The sequence below is a fragment of the Heptranchias perlo genome, chromosome 2, assembly GCF_035084215.1.
Source record: "Heptranchias perlo isolate sHepPer1 chromosome 2, sHepPer1.hap1, whole genome shotgun sequence".
NCBI lineage: Eukaryota > Metazoa > Chordata > Chondrichthyes > Hexanchiformes > Hexanchidae > Heptranchias > Heptranchias perlo.
The window spans coordinates 158,740,817-158,767,814 of NC_090326.1; the positions used below are offsets into that span (position 1 = coordinate 158,740,817).

Below are 26,998 nucleotides of genomic sequence, written 5' to 3' on the forward strand. Positions count from 1 at the left end.
GAAGTTGGGTTAATTGGGCGGGATGGTGAAGGGCTGCTAGTCCCCATTGAAAGTTACCCAGAATGAAACGGTACCTGCAGGAGAGAAGAGAAGTCTGAAAGACAATTATATTTACTCTTCCCTGTCCTAATATCTCCTTATGTGGCTCAGTGTCAAATTTTGTTTGATAATCACTCCTGTGAAGTGCCTTGGGACGCTTTACTACGTTAAAGGCACTATATAAATGCAAGTTGTTGTTGTTGAGGACTTTTTGAGACAATTCATTCTCATGATGTGGGCGTCGCTGGCGAGGCCAGCATTTATTGCCAATCCCTAATTGCCCTTGAGAAGGTGGTGGTGAGCCGCCTTCTTGAACCGCTGCAGTCCGTGTGATGAAGGTTCACCCACAGTGCTGTTAGGTAGGGAGTTCCAGGATTTTGACCCAGTGATGATGAAGGAACGGCGATATATTTCCAAGTGGGGATGGTGTGTGACTTCGAGGGGGAGCTTGGAGGTGGTGGTGTTCCCATGAGTCTGCTGCCCTTGTCCAGGACTCAAACAGACCAAAGCTGCTTTCGTGTTGCATACTCTCTCATGCTCCTGTTCTCTATGTTATTGTTCGCCTTCACTGAAGTTTCTTTCCTTCCCACCGAAAGCACTATTGTCTTTATTTGTAACTATGGCTCAGGAAGCAAATTCCAGCTGCTATTTTAAGGTCACAAGGCAGCTGTCTGGTGGACGATTATGTTATTGTTGTTGCGATAAAACTCATCATATTGTAATAAATGAGCAAAGGAAGAGGAACAATAATTTCACAAGATGCCAAAAAAAAGGCAAATGGCAATGGGAAAAAAGAGCCCTTGAAATAAACAGTGCATTCTACCTCTTTGCACTTTTGTTCCAATTGTTAATTCATATTTATTTTGTCAACACAGATGCGCTGCTTCCACCTCATGGCTTTGTTTTCATAAAGAGCCGTTGAATGGAACCACGGCTCTTATAATAGACTGTTACGAATGAGAGCTCTCCGATGCTTCAGGTGGTTACAAACATTGGCTGGAACAACACAGAGACTTGAGCACAAAATCCAGGCTGACACTCCAGTGCAGTACTGAGGGAGCACTTCACTGTCGGAGGGGGCAGTACTGAGGGAGCACTGCACTGTCGGAGAGGGCAGTACTGAGGGAGCACTTCACTGTCGGAGGGGTCAGTACTGAGGGAGCACTGCACTGTCGGAGGGGCAGTACTGAGGGAGCACTTCACTGTCGGAGGGGTCAGTACTGAGGGAGCACTGCACTGTTGGAGGGGGCAGTACTGAGGGAGCACTGCACTGTCGGAGGGGACAGTACTGAGGGAGCACTGCACTGTCGGAGGGGTCAGTACTGAGGGAGCACTGCACTGTCGGAGGGGCAGTACTGAGGGAGCACTTCACTGTCGGAGGGGTCAGTACTGAGGGAGCACTGCACTGTTGGAGGGGGCAGTACTGAGGGAGCACTTCACTGTCGGAGGGGTCAGTACGGAGGGGACAGTACTGAGGGAGCACTGCACTGTCGGAGGGGCAGTACTGAGGGAGCACTGCACTGTTGGAGGGGGCAGTACTGAGGGAGCACTGCACTGTCGGAGGGGACAGTACTGAGGGAGCACTGCACTGTCGGAGGGGACAGTACTGAGGGAGAACTGCACTGCCGGAGGATGAGTCGTTAAACCGAGGCCTCGTCTGCCCTCTCTGGTGGGCGTAAAAGATTCCTCGGCACTATTTCGAAGAAGAGCCAGGGAGCTCCCCCCAAGTGTCCTGGCCAATTTTTATCCCTCAACCAACATCACTAAGACAGATGATCTGGTCCTTGTGACATTGCTGTTTGTGAGATCTTGCTGTGCGCAAATTGGCTGCCGTGTTTCTTACGTTTCAACAGTGACGACACTTTTTTTTAAAAAGTACTTAATTGGCTGTAAAGCACTTTGGGACATCATGAAAGGCGCTATATAAATGCAAATCTTTCTTTTATTTCTTTTATTATACATCCCTGACTGGCTGACTTCGCAGACCTAGTACTTTGGCAGTCCCACTCCTACTATCCAAGGAACCAACTTATTCTGCATAGCAAACGATCATTTCTATCAGCACGATCCTTATAATCCTCAATGCCATTAACTATTCAGTAATAACTATGTTCCCTGGGAGCCCACTTACATCTCCTGCCCTATGAGGGAAACAATTCCTTTCCAGTCTCGTGGTTTGGTTGATGCTTGTTAAGATCTGTTCTGTATTTACGGTCCAAGTTGGACAACCTGTTTGCATCGACATTGTCTTAAATCTTTCAACGATTTATAGAACCGTGTAATAGCGCAGAGCTCCAAAAATATTTAATGGTGTGGTAGACCAGGTGAGAGCATCTTGCTTTCCCAAAGGACCCCTGCTGTAAGTTTAGAAATGTCCCGTAAGGTCCAACAGGCCCCAGGGTTAACAACACTGGGTTTTTTTTTATTCGTTCATGAGATGTGGGCGTCGCTGGCGAGGCCGGCATTTATCGCCCATCCCTAATTGCCCTTGAGAAGGTGGTGGTGAGCCGCCTTCTTGAACCGCTGCAGTCCGTGTGGTGAAGGTTCTCCCACAGTGCTGTTAGGAAGGGAGTTCCAGGATTTTGACCCAGCGACCATGAAGGGACAGCGATATATTTCCAAGTCGGGATGACATGTGACTTGGAGGGGAATGTGCAGGTGGTGGTGTTCCCATGTATCTGCTGCTCTTGTCCTTCTAGGTGGTAGAGGTCGCAGGTTTGGGAGGTGCTGTCGAAGAAGCCTTAGTGAGTTGGTGCAGTGCATCCTGTGGATGGTACACACTGCAGCCACAGTGCGCCAGCGGTGAAGAGAGTGAATATTTAGGGTGGTGGATGGGGTGCCAATCAAGTGGACTGCTTTTTCCTGGATGGTGTCAAGCTTCTTGAGTGTTGTTGGAGCTGCACTCATCCAGGCAAGTGGAGAGTATTCCATCACACTCCTGACTTGTGCCTTGCAGATGGTGGAAAGGCTTTGGGGAGTCAGGAGGTGAGTCACTTGCTGCAGAATACCCAGCCTCTGACCTGCTCTTGTAGCCACAGTATTTATATGGCTGGTCCAGTTAAGTTTCTGGTCAATGGTGACCCCCAGGATGTTGATGGTGGGGGATTCGGCGGTGGTAATGGAATGTCAAGGGGAGGTGGTTAGACTCTTCCTTGTTGGAGTCATTGCCTGGCACTTGTCTGGCGCGAATGTTACTTGCCACTTATCAGCGCAAGCCTGGATGTTGTCCATGCAGGCATGGACTGCTTCATTATTTGAGGGGTTGCGAATGGAACTGAATACTGTGCAATATCAGTAAACATCCCCATTTCTGACCTTATGATGGAGTGAAGGTCATTGATGAAGCAGCTGAAGATGGTTGGGCCTAGGACACTGCCTTGAGGAATTCCTGCATCAATGTCCTGGGGCTGAGATGATTGGCCTCCAACAACCACTACCAACCTCCTTTGTGCTTGGTATGACTCCAGCCAATGGAGAGTTTTTCTCCCTGATTCCCATTGACTTCAATTTTACTAGGGCTCCTTGGTGCCACACTTGGTCAAATGTTGCCTTGATGTCAAGGGCAGTCACTCCAACCTCACCTCTGGAATTCAGCTCTTTTGACCATGTTTGGACTAAGACTATAATGAGGTCTGGAGCCGAGTGGTCCTGGCGGAACCCAAACTGAATATCGGTGAGCAGATTATTGGCGAGTAACTACCGCTTGATAGCACTGTCGACGACACCTTCCATCACTTTGCTGATGATTGAGAGTAGACTGATGGGGTGGTAATTGGCCGGATTGGATTTGTCCTGCTTTTTGTGGACAAGACATGCCTGGGGAATTTTCCACATTGTCGGGTAGATGCCAGTGTTGTAGCTGTACTGGAACAGTTTGGCTAGAGGCACAGCTAGTTCTGGAACACAAGTTTTCAGCACTACAGCCGGAATGTCGGGGCCCATAGCCTTTGCTGTATCCAGTGCACTCAGCCGTTTCTTGATATCACGTGGAGTGAATTGAATTGGCTGAAGACTGGCTTCTGTGATGATGGGGATATTGGGAGGAGGCTGAGATGGATCATCCACTTGGCACTTCTGGCTGAAGATGGTTGCAAACGCTTCAGCCTTGCCTTTTGCACTAACGTGCTGGACTCTACCAGCATTGAGGATGGTTTGCTCACCACCTGCCGCAGGCCCAGTCTGGCGGTTATGTCCTTTAGGACTCGGCCAGCTCGGTCAGTCGTGGTGCTACCGAGCCAGTCTTGGTGATGGACATTGAAGTCCCCCACCCAGGGTACGTGATGCGCCCTTGCTACCCTCAGTGCTTCCTCCAAGTGGTGCTCAACGTGGAGGAGGACGGATTCATCAGCTGAGGGAGGGCGGTAGGCGGTAATCAGCAGGGCCTCCTCCCGTTAGTTGTTTAATTGTCCACCACCATTCACGACTGGATGTGGCAGGACTGCAGAGCTTTGATCTGATCCGTTGGTTGTGGAATCGCTTAGCTCTGTCTATGGAATGTTGCTTCTGTTGTTCAGCATGCATGTAGTCCTGAGTTGTAGCTTCACCAGGTTGGCACCTCATTTTTAGGTATGCCTGGTGCTGCTCCTGGCATGCATCTTCTACACTCCTCATTGAACCAGGGTTGATCCCCTGGCTTCTTGATAATGGTAGAGTGAGGAATATGCCAGGCCATGAGGTTACATATTGTGCTGGAATACAATTCTGCTGCTGCTGGTGGCCCACAGCGCCTCATGGATACCCAGTTTTGAGTTGTTAGATCTGTCCTGAATTTATCCCATTTACCATGTTGGTAGTGCCGCACAACACATTGGATGGTGTCCTCAGTTTGAAGACGGGACTTTGTCTCCACAAGGACTGTGTGGTGGACATTCCTACCAATACGGTCATGGACAGATGGATCTGCGACAGGCAGATTGGTGAGGTTGAGGTCAAGTAAGTTTTTCCCTCGTGTTGGTTCGCTCACCACCTGCCGCAGGCCCATTCTGGCGGTTATGTCCTTTAGGACTCGGCCAGCTCGGTCAGTAGTGGTGCTACCGAGCCAGTCTTGGTGATGGACATTGAAGTCCCCCACCCAGGGTACGTGATGCGCCCTTGCTACCCTCAGTGCTTCCTCCAAGTGGTGCTCAACGTGGAGGAGGACGGATTCATCAGCTGAGGGAGGGCAGTAGGCGGTAATCAGCAGGAGGTTTCCTTGCCCATATTTGACCTGATGCCATGGGGTCCAGAGTCAATATTGAAGACTCCTAGGGCCACTCCCTCCTGGCTGTATATCACTGTACCGCCACCTCTGGTGGGTCTGTCCTGCCGGTGGGACAGGAGATACCCAGGGATGATGATGGAAGAGTCTGAGACGTTGGCTGAAAGGTATGAGTCTGTGAATATGCTCTGTCAGGCTGTTGCTTGACTAGTCTGTGGGACAGCTCTCTTAATTTTGGGGCAAGTCCCCAGTTGTTAGTGAGGAGAACTTTGCAGGGTCAACTGGGCTTGGTTTGCCTTTGCCGTGGTCCGTTTGGTTTTATTCTTATTCTGACTTTTTTTAGTGAGATTTTACAACTGAGTGGCTTGATAGGCCATTTCAGAGGGCAATTAAGAATCAACCACATTGCTGTGGGTCTGGAGTCACATGTAGGCCAGACTGGGTTAGGACGGCAGGTTTCCTTCCCTAAAGGGAATTAGTGAACCTGATGGGTTTTTATGACAATCCGGTAGTTTCATAGCCACCATTACTGATACTAGATTTTTTTTATTCCAGATTTTTTTATTTAATTAATTGAATTTAAATTCCCCAGCTGCCGTGACGGGATTTGAACTTCATGATTCTGAATTATTAGTCCAGGCCTCTGGATTATTAGTCCAGTAACATAACCAGTATATATCCCTGTTGCCTCCAACCACCCCGCCCAGTCAAATATCTTATTTTCTCCCTCTCTAACAGTTTTATAACTAACAAATAAAAGTGTTCAAAGAAAATGAAAATTATAACTCAATTTTTTTTAATGCCCGTGTGATTTTTTTTCCTCCTGGGTGTTGCTCGCCTGCAGTTTCCTGGAGATTAATCTTCAATTCCTGGAGACTCCAGGACAATCCTAGAGGGTTTGCAACCCTAAACATGGCCTCCTGCGCACTTTCCAAACCCACCTTCGCTCCACATGGTGCCGAGCCCAGGCAATGTGAGTGGGGCACATCCAGAGGCTCTTACACCACTCAGCTTTAGTGTGTCCCAGCATCAGATTGGGACTCGACTCCAGGGAATAAGCTGCCACTTTCATGATGATGTGCTGGAAGAGCTTCACCATCAATGCGAAACTGGCAGTATAACTACAGCCCCAAATATCGAGCAGAGTCAGGCCTGCGGGAACATTGATTGTTTAGACTTTACCGCACAGAAACAGGCCATTTGGCCCAACTGGTCAGTGTTTATGCTCCACACGAGCCTCCTCCCACCTTACTTCATCTAACCCTATCATATATCCTTCTATTCCTTTCTCCCTCATGTACTTATCTAGCTTCCCCTTAAATGCATCTATGCTATTCGCCTCAACTACTCCTTGTGGTTAAAATGATTAAAGGATTTGATAGGGTAGATAGAGGGAACCTATTTCCTCTGGTCCAGAAGGAGGGGGCATAAGAGCCAGGGCATTCAGGGGTGATGTCAGAAAGCACTTCTTCAGACAAAGGGTAGCGGAAATCTGGAACTTTCTCTCCCATAAAGCTGTTAAGGCTAGGGGTCAATTGAAAATTTCAAAACTGGGATTGATAAATTTTTGTTAGGCGAGTGTATTAAGAGTTATGGAACCAAGGTGGGTAGATGGAGTTAATAACAGATCAGCCATCATCTAATTGAATGGCGGAACAGGCTCCAGGGGCTGAATGGCCCACTCCTGTTCCTGTGTTCCTAACGCTGCCCCACTCCGCATGTTCCTCCAGAATGTCCAATCACTTGTGAACAAGGCCCTTGTCATTCACGACCTTATTGTGGCCGATTTATTGACATTGTGGCTTTTGACTGAAACTTGGCTCATGGGTGGCGACACCTTGTCCCTTACTGAAGTCTCCCCGCCTGGCTATATTTTCCACCACCAGCCCCGCCCAAACCGTCGCCTGGGGGTGTGTGGCCTTTATCACCAAATCGCACCCTGGTCTCTGCCCTTACCCCTCGGGTCCCTTCTCCTTCTTCGAGCATTGCACCTTGTTCATTACCGCCCACCCGAGTTTCTCACCGAGATATCATAGTATCATAGTAGTTACAGCACAGGAGTAGGCCATTCGGCCCATTGTGTCTGTGCCGGCTCTTTGAAAGAGCTATCCAATTAGTCCCATTCCCCTGCTCTTTCCCCATAGCCCTGTAATTTTTTTCCCTTCAAGTATTTATCTAATTCCCTTTTGAAAGTTACTATTGAATCTGCTTTCACCACCCTTTCAGGCAATGCATTCAGATCATTACAACTCACCATGTAAAAAAATGTTTCTTCATGTCTATGTTAAAGGTGTTATATAATGCAAGTTGTTTTGGTACCATATTTTTCATATGTATTCCTGAAATGTAGGGAGTAGGACTGCACCAGATTATGAGGAACATATTTCCCAATTTCTTTGCAGGCACTGACGGAATTGCTCAATTATTTCTTGAAGTTCTGTGAGCTGAAAAGTTTTTGTTCCCTTTTCTCAATAAGGAAAGCAAGCCGCTCATCACAGACAAAAGTAAATGATTCCTTACCTGACAAAGAGTCTTCCTTTCACAAAGCTGAAACCCATCGTGTCTTAATCTTTTTTCAACTCACACTCGGTTTCTAGAGCTTTGGAATTCTCTTTTTCTCCTGAATCCAGCTTAGGAAAAGTAAACCTCTTTTGATTATGTAACCTGCTGGAGTTTAGACAGAATGCTTATGAACTACTATTCCTCTGATTATTGTTATGCCAAGAGACCACTGCTGCTAAAGTGCTGGAGCAACTCACTGGCCAGACTCCAATGTTTTCTAAAGCTCGCTCTACTGTGCGATCTTTCGGTATTGGAAGAAATGAGAAGATTAAGCTGTGTTTAAATCCTGGATGACTTTTCAGAATGGAACATTCCAAGCTATTTCAACAGGCTTTATTATTAAAAGCATGAACTAATATTTTCACAAATGCAAGGTGAGGCTTAAATTTTCCAATTGCATGTCACATAATATTACTCATATTTAAGTAAACTGTCGTATGAGGAGAGATTGGGTAGACTAGGCCTGTATTCACTGGAGTTTAGAAGAATGAGAGGGGATCTCATTGAAATGTATAAAATTCTGACAGGGCTAGACAGACTGGATACAGGGAGGATGTTTCCCCTGGCTGGGGGGTCCAGAACGAGGATAGGGGGTAGAACATTTAGGACTGAGATGAGAAGTTTCTTCACTCAGAGGGTGGTGAACCTGTGGAATTCTCTATCCCAGAAGGCTGTGGAGGCCAAGTCACTGAATATATTTAAGAAGGAGCTAGATAGATTTCTAGACACACAAGGCATCAAGGGGTATGGGGAGAGAGCAGGAATATGGTATTGAGATAGAGGATCAGCCATGATCATATTGAATAGCGGAGCAGGCTCGAAGGGCCGAATGGCCTACTCCTGCTCCTATTTTCTATGTTTCTATGTTAGAGACAAAAAACAGAAAATGCTGACCAAACACAACAGGGAACAGACAGGTTATTGTTTCAAGCATAGACCCTTCCTCAGAGCTACGTTGGATCTCCCTGGCACTTTTTAAACTCACCGATAAGTTGTTGTTTTTTTTTACTTTTTCATTCCAAGCTCTACAATCTTTAAAGTTTTATTGATAGGAGTGGAAAAATCAGTGGGTGCGCTTATGCAGATTGTTCCAGGGCTCCAGACTGTAATTCACAACCCATGGAATAATTTTACGTGTTGCTGGCTGCAAAGCTCAGTACGCAGCTATAGGGCAATATAGCCACAGCCAAAGTTATTTACTCGAAAGGGAGAACAAGGGAAGAGCAGGAAGAAGAGAAAGAGAGAGCGAGAGGATAAAAGAGGGGGAAATTTTAATGATTGTACTCCGATCCCTACAAGGACATATAATTGAGTTAAGGATTGATGCCAAAATGAGCAAATCTTCTTCTCAATGAATCATAGAATCATACAGCACAGAAGGAAGCCATTCAGTCCATCGTACTTGTGCTGGCTCTTTGAAAGAGCTATCCAATGAGTACCACTCCCCTGCTCTTTCCCCATAGCCCTTCATATGTTTCCTTTTCAAGTATTTATCCAATTCCACTTTGAAAGTTACTATTGAATCTGCTTCCACCACCCTTTCAGGCAGTACATTCCAGATCATAACAACTCGCTGCGTAAAAAAAATTCTTCTCATCTCCCCTCTGGTTCTTTTGCCAATTATCTTAAATCTGTGTCCTTTGGTTACGAACTGCCCTGCCAATTGAAACAGTTTCTCCTTATTCACATGATCAAAACCCTTCATGATTTTGATCGCCTCTATTAAATCTCCCCTTAACCTTTTCTGCCCTAAGGAGAACAATCCCATCTTCCCCAGTCTCTCCACATAACAGAAGTGCCTCATCCCTGGTATCATTCTCGTAAATCTGCTCTGCACCCTTTCCATGCAAAAGTGTGCAGAACTAAAGTTGTACAGTCACAATGCCTGTGAGTAACAGACTGGAATATAGAACACTGCCAAATGTTCAAGGCAGCTAGGTCCTGTTCCATGCTTTGCATTTCAGTCTAAGGCACAGGAGTCCATGGCAGGCCATCCAAAGGTTTGTGGCGGAGACCTTATCTTGCCCTAAAGTACTTGGGTTCAAATCCTGGCAGAGGCTCAAGCTGCCTTTCGTCTTCCTGCATGGTTAAAATGAGTAGCATGTCATTGGATGTAGGTGGAAAACAGGAGACTTCAGGAACTGCACATATTAGGTATACATTGCAACATCTAATGGGGTTCAGCATTAGATTTGCAGATGATGCCAAACCAGGAGAGGCAGTGGAATCGGATGAGGCAGCGCTGAACTTACAGAATGAGTTGGACAAAATATGTGAGTGGGAAGAATAAGAAAAAACTTGTATTTATGTCGCGCCGTTCATAACCTCAGGATGTCCCAAAGCAATATTACAGCCAATGAAATATTTTTGAAGTGTAGTTACTGTTGCAATGAAGGAAACACAGCAGCCAATTTGCACACAGCAAACTCCCACAAACAGTAATGTGATAACGATCAGACAATCCGTTTTAATGATGATGGTTAATGGATAAATATTGGCCAGGACACCAGGGAGAACTCCCCTACTCTTCTTCGAAATAATGCCATGACATCTTTTACGTCCATCTGAGATGGCAGACAGGGCCTTGGTTTAACATCTCATCTGAAAGACGGTACCTCCGACCGTGCAGCACTTCCTCAGTCAGTCTGGATTATGCTGCCCAAATCTCTGGAGTGGGACCTGAACCCATAACCTTCTGACTCAGAGGCGAGAGTGCTACCAACTGACCCACGGCTTATGAAGTTTAATGCAGAGAAATGTAAAGTACTGCACACGGGAAGGACAAATGCATAAAACACGTACTCCATGAATGGTGTTCGAAGTCCAAAGTAGGAGTACTAGTAGACTTGATGATCAACACGTCCAAATAATGTAGCATAGTGATCACTTAAGCCAACAGAATATTGAACTATATAGTCAAAACAGTAGAATGCAAGTTAGAAGAAATCATGATTAAACTGTGTAGTGCTTTGGTCAGGCTGTACTGGGTCCAGTTCTGGTCACCAACGCACAAAGGAGATATTCAAACATTGGAGGCAATGCACAGAACAGCCACAAAACTGTCCCCTAGTCTTAAAAAAAGAAAGAAATTTAGAATCATAGAATCATAGATTGGCTACAGCACAGGAGGCCATTCGGCTCATCGAGCCCGTGCCAGCTCTTTGTAAGAGCAATCCAGTCAGTCCCATTCCCCCGTTCTTTCCCCGTAGCCTTGCAGATTTTTTCCCTTCAAGTATTTATCTAATTCCTTTTTGAAAGCCACGGATGAATCTGCTTCCACCAACCTTTGAGGCAACGCATTCCAGATCATAACAACTCGTTGCGTAAAAAAAGTTTTTCCTCATGTCGCCTTTGGTTCTTTTGCCAATCACCTTAAATCTGTGTCCTCTGGTTCTTGACCCTTCCGCCAATGGGAACAGTTTCTCTTCATTTACTTTATCTAAACCCTTCATGATTGTGAACACTTCTATCAAATCTCCTCTTATCTTCTCTGATCTAAGGAGAACAACCCCAGCTTCTTCAGTCTATCCACGTAACTGAAGTCCCTCATCCCTGGAACCATTCTAGTAAATCTTTTCCCAACCTCTCTGAGGCCTTCACATCCTTCCTAAAGTGTGGTGCCCAGAATTGGACACAATACTACAATTATGGCTGAACCAGTGTTTTATAAAAGGTTCATCATAACTTCCTTGCTTTTGTACTCTATGCCTCTATTTATAAAGCCCAGGATCCCGTATGCTTTTCTAACGGCTTTCTCAACCTGTCCTGCCACCTTCAAAGATTTGTGCACATATACCACCAGATCTCTCTGTTCCTGTACCCCCTTTAGAATTGTACCATTTAGTTTATATTGCCTCTCCTCATTCTTCATAAGAACATAAGAACATAGAAATTGGAGCAGGAGTAGGCCAATCGGCCCCTCGATCCCAACCACAAATCTAAAGAACACAAGAAGTCGGAGCAGGACCCGGCCACACAGCCCCTGGGCCCTCTCCGCCACCCACAGGGCATTGACCGATCCGAACTCAGCTTCATGTCCAATTTCCTGCCCGCTCCCCATAACCCCTAATTCCCTTTACTTCTAGGAAACTGTCTATTTCTGTTTTAAATTTATTTAATGATGTAGCTTCCACAGCTTCCTGGGGCAGCAAATTCCACAGACCTACCACCCTCTGAGTGAAGAAGTTTCTCCTCATCTCAGTTTTGAAAGAGCAGCCCCTTATTCTAAGATTATGCCCCCTAGTTCTAGTTTCACCCATCTTTGGGAACATCCTTACCGCATCCACCCGATCAAGACCCTTCACAATCTTATATGTTTCAATAAGATCGCCTCTCATTCTTCTGAACTCCAATGAGTAGAGTCCCAATCTACTCAACCTCTCCTCATATGTCCGCCCCCTCATCCCCGGGATTAACCGAGTGAACCTTCTTTGTACTGCCTCGAGAGCAAGTATGTCTTTTCTTAAGTATGGAGACCAAAACTGTATGCAGTATTCCAGGTGCGGTCTCACCAATACCTTATATAACTGCAGCAATACCTCCCTGTTTTTATATTCTATCCCCCTAGCAATAAAAGCCAACATTCCGTTGGCTTTCTTGATCACCTGCTGCACCTGCATACCAACTTTTTGATTTTCTTGCACTAGGACCCCCAGATCCCTTTGTACTGCAGTACTTTCCAGTCTCTCGTCATTAAGATAATAACTTGCTCTCTGATTTTTCCTGCCAAAGTGCATAACCTCACATTTTCCAATATTATATTGCATCTGCCAAATCTCCGCCCACTCACCCAGCCTGTCTATATCCCCTTGCAGGTTTTTTATGTCCTCCTCACTCTCTACTTTCCCTCCCATCTTTGTATCATCTGCAAATTTTGATATGTTGCACTCGGTCCCCTCCTCCAAATCGTTAATATAGATTGTAAAGAGTTGGGGACCCAGCACCGACCCCTGTGGAACACCACTGGTTACTGGTTGCCAGTCCGAAAATGAACCATTTATCCCAACTCTCTGCTTCCTGTTCGATAACCAATCCTCCACCCATGCCAGAATATTACCCCCAATCCCGTGATTTTTTATCTTAAGTAATAATCTTTTATGTGGCACCTTGTCGAATGCCTTCTGGAAGTCTAAATACACTACGTCCACTGGTTCCCCTTTATCCACCCTATACGTTATATCCTCGAAGAACTCAAGCAAATTTGTCAGACATGACTTCCCCTTCATAAAGCCATGCTGACTTTGTCCTATTAAATTATGCTTATCTAAATGTTCCGTTACTGTCTCCTTAATAATAGACTCCAAAATTTTACCCACCACAGATGTTAAGCTAACTGGCCTATAATTTCCAGCCTTCTGCCTACTACCCTTTTTAAATAACGGTGTTACATTAGCAGTTTTCCAATCTGCCGGGACCTCTCCTGAGTCCAGGGAATTTTGGAAAACTATCACCAAAGCATCCACAATCCCTACTGCCACTTCCCTCAAGACCCTAGGATGGAAGCCATCAGGTCCAGGGGATTTATCCGCCTTGAGTCCCATTATTTTACTGAGTACCATCTCCTGAGTGATTTTAATCGTATTTAGCTCCTCCCCCCCGAGAGTCCCCTGTTTGTCCAGTGTTGGGATATTCTTAGTGTCCTCTACTGTAAAGACTGAAACAAAATATTTGTTCAGCATTTTTGCCATCTCCATGTTTCCCACCATTAATTTCCCGGTCTCATCCTCTAAGGGACCTATGTTTGCCTTAGCCACCCTTTTTCTTTTTATATAACTATAGAAACTCTTGCTATCTGTTTTTATATTTTTTGCTAATTTCTTTTCATAATCTAACTTCCCTTTCTTAATCAATCCTTTAGTTACTTTTTGCTGTCTTTTGAAGAATTCCCAATCTTCTATCCTCCCACTAAGTTTGGCTACCTTATATGTCCTTGTTTTTAGTCGGATACTATCCTTGATTTCTTTACTTAGCCACGGATGGCTGTCATTTCTTTTACACCCTTTTTTCCTCAGTGGAATATATTTATTTTGAAAGTTGTAAAATAACTCCCTAAATGAACACCACTGCTCATGTACCGTCTTACCCTTTAATCTATTTTCCCAGTCCACTTTAATCAATTCCGCTCTCATACCATCATAGTCTCCTTTATTCAAGCTCAGTACGCTTGTTTGAGAATCAACCTTCTCACCCTCTAATTGGATATGGAATTCAACCATGTTGTGGTCGCTCGTTCCAAGGGGATCCTTAACTAGGACATTATTAATTAATCCTGACTCATTACACAGGACCAGGTCCAAGGTTGCCTGCCCCCTTGTAGGATCAGTTACATACTGCTCAAGAAATCCATCCCTGATGCACTCAATGAACTCGTCCTCAAGGCTGCTCTGCCCAATTTGATTTGTCCAGTTAATATGATAATTAAAATCCCCCATAATTATGGCTGTTCCCTTATTACATGCCCCGACTATCTCCTGATTAATACTTCTTCCAGCAGAGTTGCAACTATTAGGAGGCCTATATACTACGCCCACTAATGTTTTTTTCCCTTATTATTCCTTATCTCCACCCAAACTGTTTCATTATCTTGATGCTTTGTCACAATATCATTTCTCTGTATTACAGTGATTCCTTCCTTTATTAACATAGCCACCCCACCTCCCCTTCCTTCCTGCCTGTCCTTCCTGATTGTTAAATACCCTGGCATATTTAATTCCCAGTCGTTGTCACCCTGCAGCCATGTTTCTGTAATGGCCACAAGATCATACCCATACGTAGTTATTTGTGCCGTTAACTCGTCCATTTTATTACGAATGCTACGTGCATTCAGATAAAGAACTTTCAAATCTGTTTTGTGACGCTTAGTTCCTGCTTTTTCCTTTTTTAACACTTTACCTATTACTCCATACCTTCTGTCCCTTCCTGTTACGCTTTCCTCTCTCTCCCTGCTCAGGTTCCCAACCCCCTGCCTATTTAAGGTGATTGGCAAAAGAACCAAAGGTGACATGAGGAAAAACTTTTTTACACAGCGAGTGGTTAGGATCCGGAATGCACTGCCTGAGGGGGTGGTGGAGGCAGATTCAATCATGGCCTTTAAAAGGGAACTGGATAAGCACTTGAAAGGAAAATATTTGCAGGGCTACGGGGATAGGGCGGGGGAGTAACTGAATTTCTCTTGTATAGAGCTGGCCCGGACTCGATGTGCTGAATGGCCTCCTTCCATTTCCCCTCCTCCATACTTTCTATGATTCTATGATTCCATGATTCCTGCCAAAATGCAGTTAAATTTCATCTGCCATGTGTCCACCCATTCCATCAGCCTGTCCATGTCCTCTTGAAGTCTGTTACTATCCTTCTCAATGTTTACTACACTTCCAAGTTTTGTGTCATCTGCAAATTTTGAAATTGTCCCCTGTACACCCAAGTCCAAGTCATTAAAAAAAGCTGTGGTCCTAGTACCGACCCCTGGGGAACACCACTGTACACCTTCCTCCAGTCCAAAAAACAACCATTCATCATTACTCTGTTTCCTGTCACTTAGCCAATTTCATACCCATGCTGCCCCTTTTATTCCATGGGCTTCAATTTTGCTGACAAGCCTATTATGTGGCACTTTATCAAAGGCCTTTTGGAAGTCCATAAACATAACATTAACCACATTGCTCTCATCAACCCTCTCTGTTACTTCATCAAAAAACTCAATCAAGTTAGTTAAACACAATTTTCCTTTAACAAATCCATGCTGGCTTTCCTTTATTAATCCACACTTGTCCAAGTGACTATTTTTTCCCGGATTTTCGTTTCTAAAAGCTTCCCCACCACCGAGATTAAACTGACTGGCCTGTAGTTGCTGGGTTTACCGTTACACCCTTTTTTGAATAAGGCTGTAACATTTGCAGTTCTCCAGTCCTCTGTCACCACCCCCTTATCGAAGGAGGTTTGGAAGATTATGGTCAGTACCTCCGCAATTTCCACCCTTACTTCCCTCAGGAACCTAGGATGCATCCCATCCGGACCGGGTGACTTATCTACTTAAGTACAGCCAGTCTTTCTAGTACCATCTCTTTATCAATTTTTCCCATCCAGTATTTCAGCTACCTCCTCGTTTACTGTGACTCTGGCAGCATCTTCTTCCTTGGTAAAGACAGATGCAAAGTACTCATTTAGTACCTCAGCCATGCCCTCTGTCTCCATGTGTAGATCTCAATTTTGGTCCCTAATCAGCCCCACCCCTCCTCTTACTACACTTTTACTGTTTACCTGCCTGTAGAAGACTTTTAGATTTCATTTTATGTTTGCCCCCTGTCTATTTTCATACTGTTTCTTTGCCCCTCTTATTTCCTTTTTCACTTCTCCTCTGTATTTTCTATATTCAGCCTGGTTCTCTCTTGTATTATCAACCTGTCATATGCCCCCTTTTTCTACTTCATCTTACTCTCTCTCTCTTTCATCATCCAGGGAGCTCTGGCTTTGGTTGCCCTACCTTTCCCCCTCGTGGGAATGTACCTGGTCTGGACCCGAGCTATCTCCTCTTTAAAAGCCAGTCTTCGGCCAATTCGATTCACTCCACGCAATATCAAGAAACGGCTGAGTGCACTGGATACAGCAAAGGCTATGGGCCCCGACAACACCCCAGCTGTAGTGCTGAAGACTTGTGCTCCAGAACTAGCTGTGCCTCTAGCCAAGCTGTTCCAGTACAGCTACAACACTGGCATCTACCCGACAATGTGGAAAATTGCCCAGGTATGTCCTGTCCACAAAAAGCAGGACAAATCCAATCCGGCCAATTACCGCCCCATCAGTCTACTCTCAATCATCAGCAAAGTGATGGAAGGTGTCGTCAACAGTGCTATCAAGCAGCACTTACTCACCAATAACCTACTCACCGATATTCAGTTTGGGTTCCGCCAGGACCGCTCGGCTCCAGACCTCATTACAGCCTTGGTCCAAACATGGACAAAAGAGCTGAATTCCAGAGGTGAGGTGAGAGTGACTGCCCTTGACATCAAGGCAGCATTTGACCGAGTGTGGCACCAAGGAGCCCTAGTAAAATTGAAGTCAATGGGAATCAGGGGGAAAACTCTCCAGTGGCTGGAGTCATACCTAGCACAAAGGAAGATGGTAGTGGTTGTTGGAGGCCAATCATCTCAGCCCCAGGACATTGCTGCAGGAGTTCCTCAGGGCAGTGTCCTAGGCCCAACCATCTTCAGCTGCTTCATCAATGACCTTCCCTCCATCATAAGGTCAGAAATGGGGATGTTCGCTGATGACTGCACAGTGTTCAGTTCTATTCGCAACCCCTCAAATAATGAAGCAGTCCGAGCCCGCATGCAGCAAGACCTGGACAACATCCAGGCTTGGGCTCATAAGTGGCAAGTGGCATTCGTGCCAGATAAGTGCCAGGCAATAACCATCTCCAACAAGAGAGAGTCTAACCACCTCCCCTTGACATTCAACGGCATTACCATTGCCGAATCCGCCACCATCAACATCCTGGGGGTCACCATTGACCAGAAACTTAACTGGACCCGCCATATAAATACTGTGGCTATGAGAGCAGGTCAGAGGCTGGGTATTCTGCGGCGAGTGACTCACCTCCTGACTCCCCAAAGCCTTTCCACCATCTACAAGGCACAAGTCAGGAGTGTGATGGAATACTCTCCACTTGCTTGGATGAGTGCAGCTCCAACAACACTCAAGAAGCTCGACACCATCCAAGATAAAGCAGCCCGCTTGATTGGCACCCCATCCACCACTCCCTTCACCACCGGCGCAATGTGGCTGCAGTGTGTACCATCCACAGGATGCACTGCAGCAACTCGCCAAGGCTTCTTCGACAGCACCTCCCAAACCCGCGACCTCTACCATCTAGAAGGACAAGAGCAGCAGGCACATGGGAACAACACCACCTGCACGTTCCCCTCCAAGTCACACACCATCCCGACTTGGAAATATATCGCCGTTCCTTCATTGTCGCTGGGTCAAAATCCTGGAACTCCCTTCCTAACAGCACTGTGGGAGAACCGTCACCACACGGACTGCAGCGGTTCAAGAAGGCGGCTCACCACCACCTTCTCAAGGGCAATTAGGGATGGGCAATAAATGCTGGCCTTGTCAGCGACGCCCACATCCCGTGAACGAATTTTAAAAAAAGCCACCCAGTTTTGCCTGCCAATCTTTGATTCCAATTTACCCGGGCCACATCCGTTTTCAACCCACTGAAATTGGCCCTCCTCCAATTAAGTACTTGGGGTCTTCAACTTCAAAAAGACACACCTGAGAAGTGATCTTATAGAGAGAGGTACGTAAGATTATAAAAGGTACGGAAAAGTTAAATTTGTAAAATTACTTTAAACTGCGAAGAGTAGGACAAGGGGGGCGCAGGCTCAAACTAGTTGAAGGTAAATGTAGAACCAATATCAACAAGATCTTTTACACACAAAGAGTGGTCAACACATAGAGTAGCAAAGGAGAAAACCGTGGAATCATTTCAAATGCTGCATGTGGGAGACTTCAAGGTCACTCTGGATGGATGTACTAAGATGGGCTGAATGGCCTTCCTTGTCCGTAATAACTTTGTCATCTAATGGCAACTACCTCTGTAGGTAGGAGGGGAAAGATTGAAGCCAAAATGGGCAAATCTGCTTTTGGCTCCAAATCCCTACCTGCTTCATACTGGGATACGGAATGTTTAAAACTGTTACTGGACTCAAAAAGGAGAAGAATGCTCATTCCTTCATTGGAAAGCACAAAAAAGGTACAGACATAACGACAGGGAATGAGACGCATCTACGGGGTAATCACTACGAGTGGTGGGGAGGGGGCGAGGTCAGATCTGACAAGGTGAGTAGGTGTTTTGGGTAAAAACAGAAAGGATTGAGATTTGCAGCCACCATGCACACTGTGCAGCTGGAGGCACCATGGGAATTATCCAAAGCAGGACGCAGCTGGCCTGAGTTTCATTTCCTCCGAGTGTACAGCCACCACGCTCCCTTCATTCAGGAAAGTTTCACAACTGCACTTGGAATTATTGTTTTTTTTAATCCACTTCCTTTGGCTGTAGAGTTTCTAGAGAACCAACTCTAATCTATTTTCCAGTAAACTTTTAGGCGTGGATTCATGATTGTTACTCATTTAGTCTAGATCGTCACCATACATCAACAGTACTGGGAACCCCTGCCAAAAACATGAACCTAAAGATTCAAATAGAATGAATGGTATATCTTATATAACTCGTGCTCCTGCCCCTGCCTCAGCTCATCTGCTGTTGAAACTCTCATCCATGCCTTTGTTACCTCTAGACTTGACTCTTTCAATACTGTCCTGGTCGGCCTCCCATCTTCCACCCTCCATAAACTTGAGCTCATCCAAAACTCTGCTGCCCGTATCCTGACTCGCACCAAGTCCCGTTCACCCATCACCCCTGTGCTCGTTGACCTACATTGGCTCCCGGTCTGGGAACGCCTCGATTTTAAAATTGTCATCCTTGTTTTCAAATCCCTCCATGGCCTCGCCCCTCCCTATCTCTGTAACCTCCTCCTGCCCCACGACCCTCCGAGATCTCTGCGCTCTTCCAATTCTCGCCTCTTGCCCATCCCTGATTTTAATAGCTCCACCGTTGGCGGCCGTGCCTTCAGCTGCCTGGGCCCTAAGCTCTGGAATTCCCTCCCTAAACCTCTCTACCGCTCCTCCTTTAAGACGCTCCTTAAAACCTAGCTCTTTGACCAAGCTTTTGGCCATCTGCCCTAGTATATCCTTATGTGGCTAGGTGTCATATTTTGTTTGATAGTCGCTCCTGCGAAGCACCTTGGGATATTTTACTACCTGAACGGCGCTTCGTAAATGCGTGTTGTTGTTGTTGTTGTTGTGGTGGTGGTGGTGGTGGTGGTGGTGGTGGTGGTGGTGGTGAAGGGATGGATATACCAGAGAGTGTTATAATGAGGGGCTGTTATACTGAAGTTAAACAGTGATATCGTAAACAGAGTCTGTGAAACACAGGTTGTAGTTTATCACACTGGGGCCACGCACTGTTCCCCTGCTGCATACATACTTGGACTCCACTCATGTCTAACATGACTAAATCGAGGAGGCGGAATAGAAGGAGTCCCAAATGTATTCCGTGCTGCACTGACCTGTGCTACAAGAGACCGACACATTGAACCAACCTGCCAACTTTAGGCTTTAAAAATAATTACTATTTTTTATAAGATTTTTGTTTATAAAAGGTCTGAGTAATTTCCTCCTGTTAAAGTTGTTTGCTTTTTTAAAGTTACAAATGTTTAGTTTTTTTGTCTAACAGGGTGTGTCATTGCCATTCTCATTAAACGGAATGATAAGAATATCAAGGCCTTAGAGAGGGTGCAGAAGAGATTTACTAGAATGGTGCCAGAGATGAGGGACTTCAGTTATGTGGAGAGACTGGAGAAGCTGGGGTTGTTCTCCTTAGAGCAGAGAAGGTTAAGGGGAGATTTAATAGAGGTGTTCAAAATCATGAATAGTTTTGATAGAGTAAATAAGGAGAAACTGCTTTCAGTTGCAGAAGGGTCGGTGACCAGAGGACACAGATTCAAGGTGATCGGCAAAAGAGACAGAGGCGACATGAGGAAACATTTTTTACGCAGCGAGTTGTTATGATCTGAATGCACTGCCTGAAAGGTCAGTGGACGCAGAGTCAATAGTAACTTTCAAAAGGGAATTAGATAAATACTTGAAGGGAAAACATTTACAGGGCTATGGGGAAAGAGCAGGGGGAATGGGACTAATTGGATACTTCTTTCAAAGAGCCGGCACAGGCACAATGGGCTGAATGGCCTCCTCCTGTGCTGTACCTACTATGATAATGTTTTTTCTTAATTATTATATTAAAAACATGACAATTATTATTTCCCAAAATAAAATCAATGTCACATTTGCTAACCACTGATGATCTGTTTGATTTATTGTAGTCACTGGACGGTAAGCATTGGGAAGATCAAAGCCCTTGGCCCGGAATTTCCTTGGAGCTGCGTGGGGAGTTACGGCAAAGTTACGGCGGGAGAGCGAGAGCAGCTCTGAGGAAATTCCCGGCCAGTCTCTGTCATAAATTCCCCTCCCTTGCCGCTGCCCCTACCTCCCTCTCCGATCACTTGCCTGGCTGGGTGCCAGCCTGTGTCAATAATATTTTAGTGCAATTATTACAGCTCATCTTAGTGGCTAACTGCACTGCCCTTGTCCTGAAGTACTGGACCAGATAGGCCCAGGTTTTTATCCATGACCTCAGGTTGGGAGGGATGGTGAAGCCAATAGGTTATGGTACTGTTGGCTACAGGAAGCTGGACTGGGGAGGTTATAGAATCATCCATAGTTTCTGCTCCAGACCATTATCGAGTGACTGCTGCTGTAAAGGATGTGTATAAAGTAGAAAGTGGGGGCCAGTATCGGGCATGGTGATGATTTATTTTGGTGAGCTGAGTATCTGAAATGCGTGGAAACCCATCGCCATGTTTAAGAGTCTCCAAAGCAAACTACTGCAGATTCCCCCTCGGTAAAGCTTCTGTTTGTCTGATATGGAGTGCACACTTTCTCCCTGTAGGGGCACCGCACTTACCAAAGTCCAGTGAGCTTGAATGTGGGTTGGCAGAGCCAAAGCCTCAGGACCTCAAGCGTGGAAGGAGTACTGCTGGAGTTTAGCCAACAACGCAGCTTACCAACAACAGAGCATCGGTAAAATTCCCGTTGCTTTACCAGCCTCGACCACTGTTAGATTGGCCTGCAGGGTTACGTGAAGCTGACTGGGAAGAATTCCAGTCCCAGTGACAGTTCTACCTGTACAGGTTCCATTAGTGAGCCAAAGTGGCTAGTCAACCATCAAAATTGTCCTGACGTACTGGGGACTTGCCTGGTTCAGATTACTTAATCTACTATAGGAACATGAGAATATTAGGATCAGGGGTAGGCCATTCAGCCCCTCAAGCCTGCTCCGCCACTCAATTAAATCATGGCTGATCTCCTCCTCAACTCCATTTTCCCGCCTTTGCACTATATCCCATAATACCCTTACCTAACAAAAATCAATCGATCTCAGTCTTGAAAGCTCCAATTGTCCCCCAGCATCCACAGCCCTTTAGGGGGAGAGTTCCAAATTTCTACCACCCTTTGTGTGAAAAAGTTCTTCCTGATTTCTATCCTGAATGGCCTAGCTCTAATTTTAAGATTATGTCCCCTCGTTCTTCATTCCCCCACAGAGGGTTGACTTGGTTCCAAACTTCCATCGCCGGGTGTTTCATCCTGAAGCCACCTTGACCCTGAGAAACCTACACAACCTCGATCCCCAATTAGTCAACTGAAAATTGTGGGTTTGAATCCTCGCTGGACAAAAGAAACATAAGAGCAGGAGTAGGCCACAATGCCCCTCAAGCCTGCTCCACCATTCAATCAGATCATGGCTGATCTTTGACCTCAACTCCACTTTCCTGCCTGATCCCCATATCCCTTGATTCCCCTAGAGTCCAAAAACCTATCGATCTCAGCCTTGAACATATTCAACGACTCAGCATCCACAGCACCCTGGGGTAGAGAATTACAAAGCTTCACAACCCTCTGACTGAAGAAATTCCTCCTCATCCCAGTCTTAAATGTAGCAGATACCAAGAGTTCCTCACGATCAGCGTGGTTTGCACCACAACTCACTATCAAACGTCCTTTCAACTATCCTCGTGCCCACAACATGAACACACACCAAAGCGCAACGAACGATGGTTCCATCAGTTGGAGGTGCAGAGCTTCGGGAGCATCTTTGCAGCCTAATCGAGCTTGACATGTTCTCATACCTAGAGCCTTAAAAGCCTGAGGTGATCCTTGTCTCTAAGAAGCAGTTGTCCCACCAGGATCGGCTTCTGGTACTTTTCTCTGGCAACCTCAGTGGGTACTGAACCTATCTGTCTGCAGCGATCTCACGTGTAGGCATTGTAGGGAGCCTCAAGGAACATAGGAACAGGAGTAGGCCATTCAGCCCCTCGTGCCTGCTCCGCCATTTGATAAGATCATGGCTGATCGGTGATCTAACTCCATATACCTGCCTTTGGCCCATATCCCTTAATACCTTTGGTTGCTAAAAAGCTATCTATCTCAGATTTAAATTTAGCAATTGAGCTAGTATCAATTGCCGTTTGCGGAAGAGAGTTCCAAACTTCTACCACCCTTTGTGTGTAGAAATGTTTTCTAATCTCGCTCCTGAAAGGTCTGGCTCTAATTTTTAGACTGTGCCCCCTACTCCTAGAATCCCCAACCAGCGGAAATAGTTTCTCTCTATCCACCCTATCTGTTCCCCTTAATATCTTATAAACTTCGATCAGATCACCCCTTAACCTTCAAAACTCTAGAGAATACAACCCCAATTTGTGTAATCTCTCCTCGTAACTTAACACATTCATTCCCACTATCTGGAGAGGCAGTCCAATTCCTGCTCCTTACCCAATTGGGAAGCCTGGAAGAAAAACCGGTGAGTTCGCAGCAGAGCATCATTCCTCCCATCCTCACCACCAGGCTCGAATTCTCCCGCGCTCCCCTTGCTGGACATTCCGCTTTCGTTCTACATAAACTATCCACCGCTCCATCCTACTCTGCTCTCCTTTCACCCCCATTCCCGTCAACTTCCATTGAGTTCAAAACCTGTTGCCTTCATTGACCTCGCCCCTCCCGTGCTGTTTACTATCTCAGATATGGGACTGTATTCTCTTCCCAAGGGGGGCATAACTTTAAAATTAGAGCCAGGCTGTTCAGGGGTGATGTCAGGAAGCACTTCTTCACACCAAGGGTAGTGGAAATCTGGAATTCTCTCTCCCTCAAAAAGTTATTGAGGCTGGGGGGTCAATTGAAAATTTCAAATTGAGATTGATAGATTTTTGTTAGGCGAGGGTATTAAGGGATACGGAACAAGGCGGGTAGATGAAGTTACCCATCAGCCATGATCTAACTGAATGGCGGAACAGGCTCGAGGGGCTGAATGGCCTACTCCTGTTCCTATGTTCCCAACTAGGAGGACTTGGGGGGTTGGGGTGGAGCTGAAGGGGGGGTGGTGGTTGGGGTATTGGGACCTCTGCCCACTGCCCTGACCTCAACCCATTTTCCTGGGTCAGAGATCATTATATACACGAGGAGTTGTTGTTGTTGTCATGGCCTGCCTGATCCTACTCCTCTGTGCATTACTAACCCAGCATCTGCACCATCTAAACCCTTGGAAATTTATAGAGGGAATTTTTGCGAGGAACTACTGCCAGTGTGGAGAGTTTACTGGACAAGAGCGCGGGCTGGAGATAAGTGCTGTAGCCCTGATTTTCCTAACTCCACACTCAGTGCTAACGAGACAGTGCAGTCTCACAAAATTAACTCCCCATACAGATGATCAACTTAAAATAAAAACACAATCAACAGCAATCAATGTCAACACGGCACATCGTAAAGGCAGAGGTCACACTTAAACTGAGAGCCACATTGTCAGTTAAATATATCCAAGTATTAGACCAGCAATGAATGAAATATTAGTTCAGAGCCCAATCTTTCAGCACTGCACTGATGGTACTCGATCTCGAACGTACGAAATTAACAGGCAGGAGAAGACCAGCAGTTCCATGAAGGCTGCTCCACATCCTGATGGCTGGAGTATCCCGACCAGACACTTCACCCTCCTCCTCCCTCTCCCACCCCCAACCATGTAGTTGCCTGCGAGAAGCAAAAAAACACAGAAAAAACACAGCGCCAATAAGGGAAAAAAGTACACTGTAAAATTCCTCTCTGACCCCCTCAGGCAATCGAAACCTGCCCAGGCGATCACATGGACCAAGTGTTATCTGTAAAGACACGTACCTTCTATATGATGCAATCTCCGCCCCCGTCGAGAATCAGTTTCCTAATTACAAAGCACCAAGATAAAGTGCGACACGCACACTATTAATGTCACTCAGCGTGACAGCACCACATCTATTAACGCCTGTCTCTCTCTTGTGTCTTTATCTAACGAATGGAGTCTTGCTCTCTGCTGCACGGTCCGTGATTTCCTCTGCGGGTCCTCGGTGCTCTGTGTTATTTATATTCTGGACTTGTTTCCTTTCTCAACGGGCTGGTGACAGCTATAGCTTCCTCAGCTAGGTTGCTTCCTGTACTCAGTTTCTTTGCAGGGTTCCGTTTTAACAAGGACTCCCCCATCTCCCCCCCCCCGCGCCCCCCCCGCGCCCCCCCCCCCCCACCGCCTCCCTCAACTCCATCCGCTCTCTTGTCCTGCCCAACGTCCATCCGAAGTAAAGAAGGTCCCACGTGTTCAGAAGGCCGCATGAAAATTTATGGAGACTCACCTGACAGCTAATTCATTAATTAACAAAGAAAGAAAAGAAAGAAAGAACTTGCATTTATATAGCGCCTTTCACGACCTTAGAATGTCCCAAAGCACTTTACAGCCAATTAAGTACTTTTGAAGTGTAGTCACTGTTGTAAGGTAGGAAACACGGCAGCCAATTTGCACACAGCAAGCTCCCACAAACAGCAATGAGATAATGAACAGATTATCTTTTTGTTAGTGATGTTGGTTGAGGGATAAATATTGGCCAGGGAACTGGGGAGAACTCCCCTGCTCTTCTTCGAAATAGTGCCATGGGATCTTTTACGTCCACCTAAGAGAGCAGACGGGGCCTCGATTTAACGTCTCATCCAAAAGATGGCACCTCCGACAGTGCAGCACTCCCTCAGCATTGCACTGAAGACGGTTAAAGCCTGATCCAGACAGTGATACTGGGACTCTGTATGGACACATAAACGGTCCCTAAAACATTCAATTATTTACCAACGAGAAGGGAAAACCATAAGGGCCTTGAGTTTCCGTTCGATTGCGCTGGGTCTTTCAGCACAATCCGGCTGAATCAGCGCAAAACATCGCGGAATTTTGATTTATGCTGAAAGTAATTCGAGTTTCCGCGATGTTCTGTGCTGGCAAATAAAAACACGCTTAAGCCGGCCCCGGCCACAAAACTGCCCTCGGCCCCCACCACCCCCCCCACCCCGATCAAAACAATGTGCCCGCCTGCATCCATTCGAGGAGGGTCTTCAAATCCAGCTCGTTTTCTTAGGTGCACAGGCACTAGTAGGGACGGTTTAAATGATTTTAAATATTAAAAAACATTTAATTTATCAAGAAACCGACTAGTGTACACCAATGAAAGTAGTAAATGGTTTAGTATAGTTTTTTTAAGTCATTTTCAGTGATTTAAAATCAGGTTACTCACAGATGGAGGACTGGACACTTATTAAAAATGCTTATTGCTTGTGGTAAAATGATACCCGGACTTTAAGGGTTAAGTTACGAGGAGAGATTACACAAATTGGGGTTGTATTCTCTAGAGTTTAGAAGGTTAAGGGGTGATCTGATCGAAGTTTATAAGATATTAAGGGGAACGGATAGGGTGGATAGAGAGAAACTATTTCCGCTGGTTGGGGATTCTAGGAGTAGGGGGCACAGTCTAAAAATTAGAGCCAGACCTTTCAGGAGCGAGATTAGAAAACATTTCTACACACAAAGGGTGGTAGAAGTTTGGAACTCTCTTCCGCAAACGGCAATTGATACTAGCTCAATTGCTAAATTTAAATGTGAGATAGATAGCTTTTTGGCAACCAAAGGTATTAAGGGATATGGGCCAAAGGCAGGTATATGGAGTTAGATCACAGATCAGCCATGATCTTATCAAATGGCGGAGCAGGCACGAGGGGCTGAATGGCCTACTCCTCTTCCTATGTTCCTATGTTCCTAAACCCATCTTCAGCTGTATTAATAAAATTGCACCAGGTTACCACTCTTAAATACATCATAGAATCATAGAAGTTTACAACATGGAAACAGGCCCTTCGGCCCAACATGTCCATGTCGCCCAGTTTATACCACTAAGCTAGTCCCAATTGCCTGCACTTGGCCCATATCCCTCTATACCCATCTTACCCATGTAACTGTCCAAATGCTTTTTAAAAGATAAAATTGTACCCGCCTCTACTACTGCCTCTGGCAGCTCGTTCCAGACATCGATGAATATTTTTTATTGCAAAAATAGAATAAAGGATTACTCTCTTTTAAGCAACCGATTGCACTGAATCATGGGAGATTTGACGTTCGGGTCGTGTTAATGCATCTTAGCGGAAACTCGTGATAAAACCCAGGCAACGCAATTTTCGGGAGCAATTTGTGCC

General features: G+C 45.9%; 1 protein-coding gene across 2 annotated transcripts in view; it reads right to left on the bottom strand.

Moving 5' to 3' along the window:
- Positions 1 to 24,840, bottom strand: part of LOC137299402 (atypical chemokine receptor 2-like) — a 40,874-nt gene extending 16,034 nt beyond the window's left edge. Inside the window, exon 1 of one of the 2 annotated variants that reach the window (XM_067968125.1) lies at positions 24,638 to 24,840. Coding sequence is in view for 1 of the 2 variants with exons in the window: in XM_067968116.1 (XP_067824217.1) it covers positions 7,757 to 7,794 (38 nt within the window). In the remaining variant the exon portion in view is untranslated. Of the gene's footprint in view, positions 1 to 7,756; positions 7,845 to 24,637 lie in introns of those variants that run through there. The other variant, XM_067968116.1, reaches the window with a different exon arrangement.
- Between the last annotated feature and the right edge of the window lie 2,158 nt (positions 24,841 to 26,998).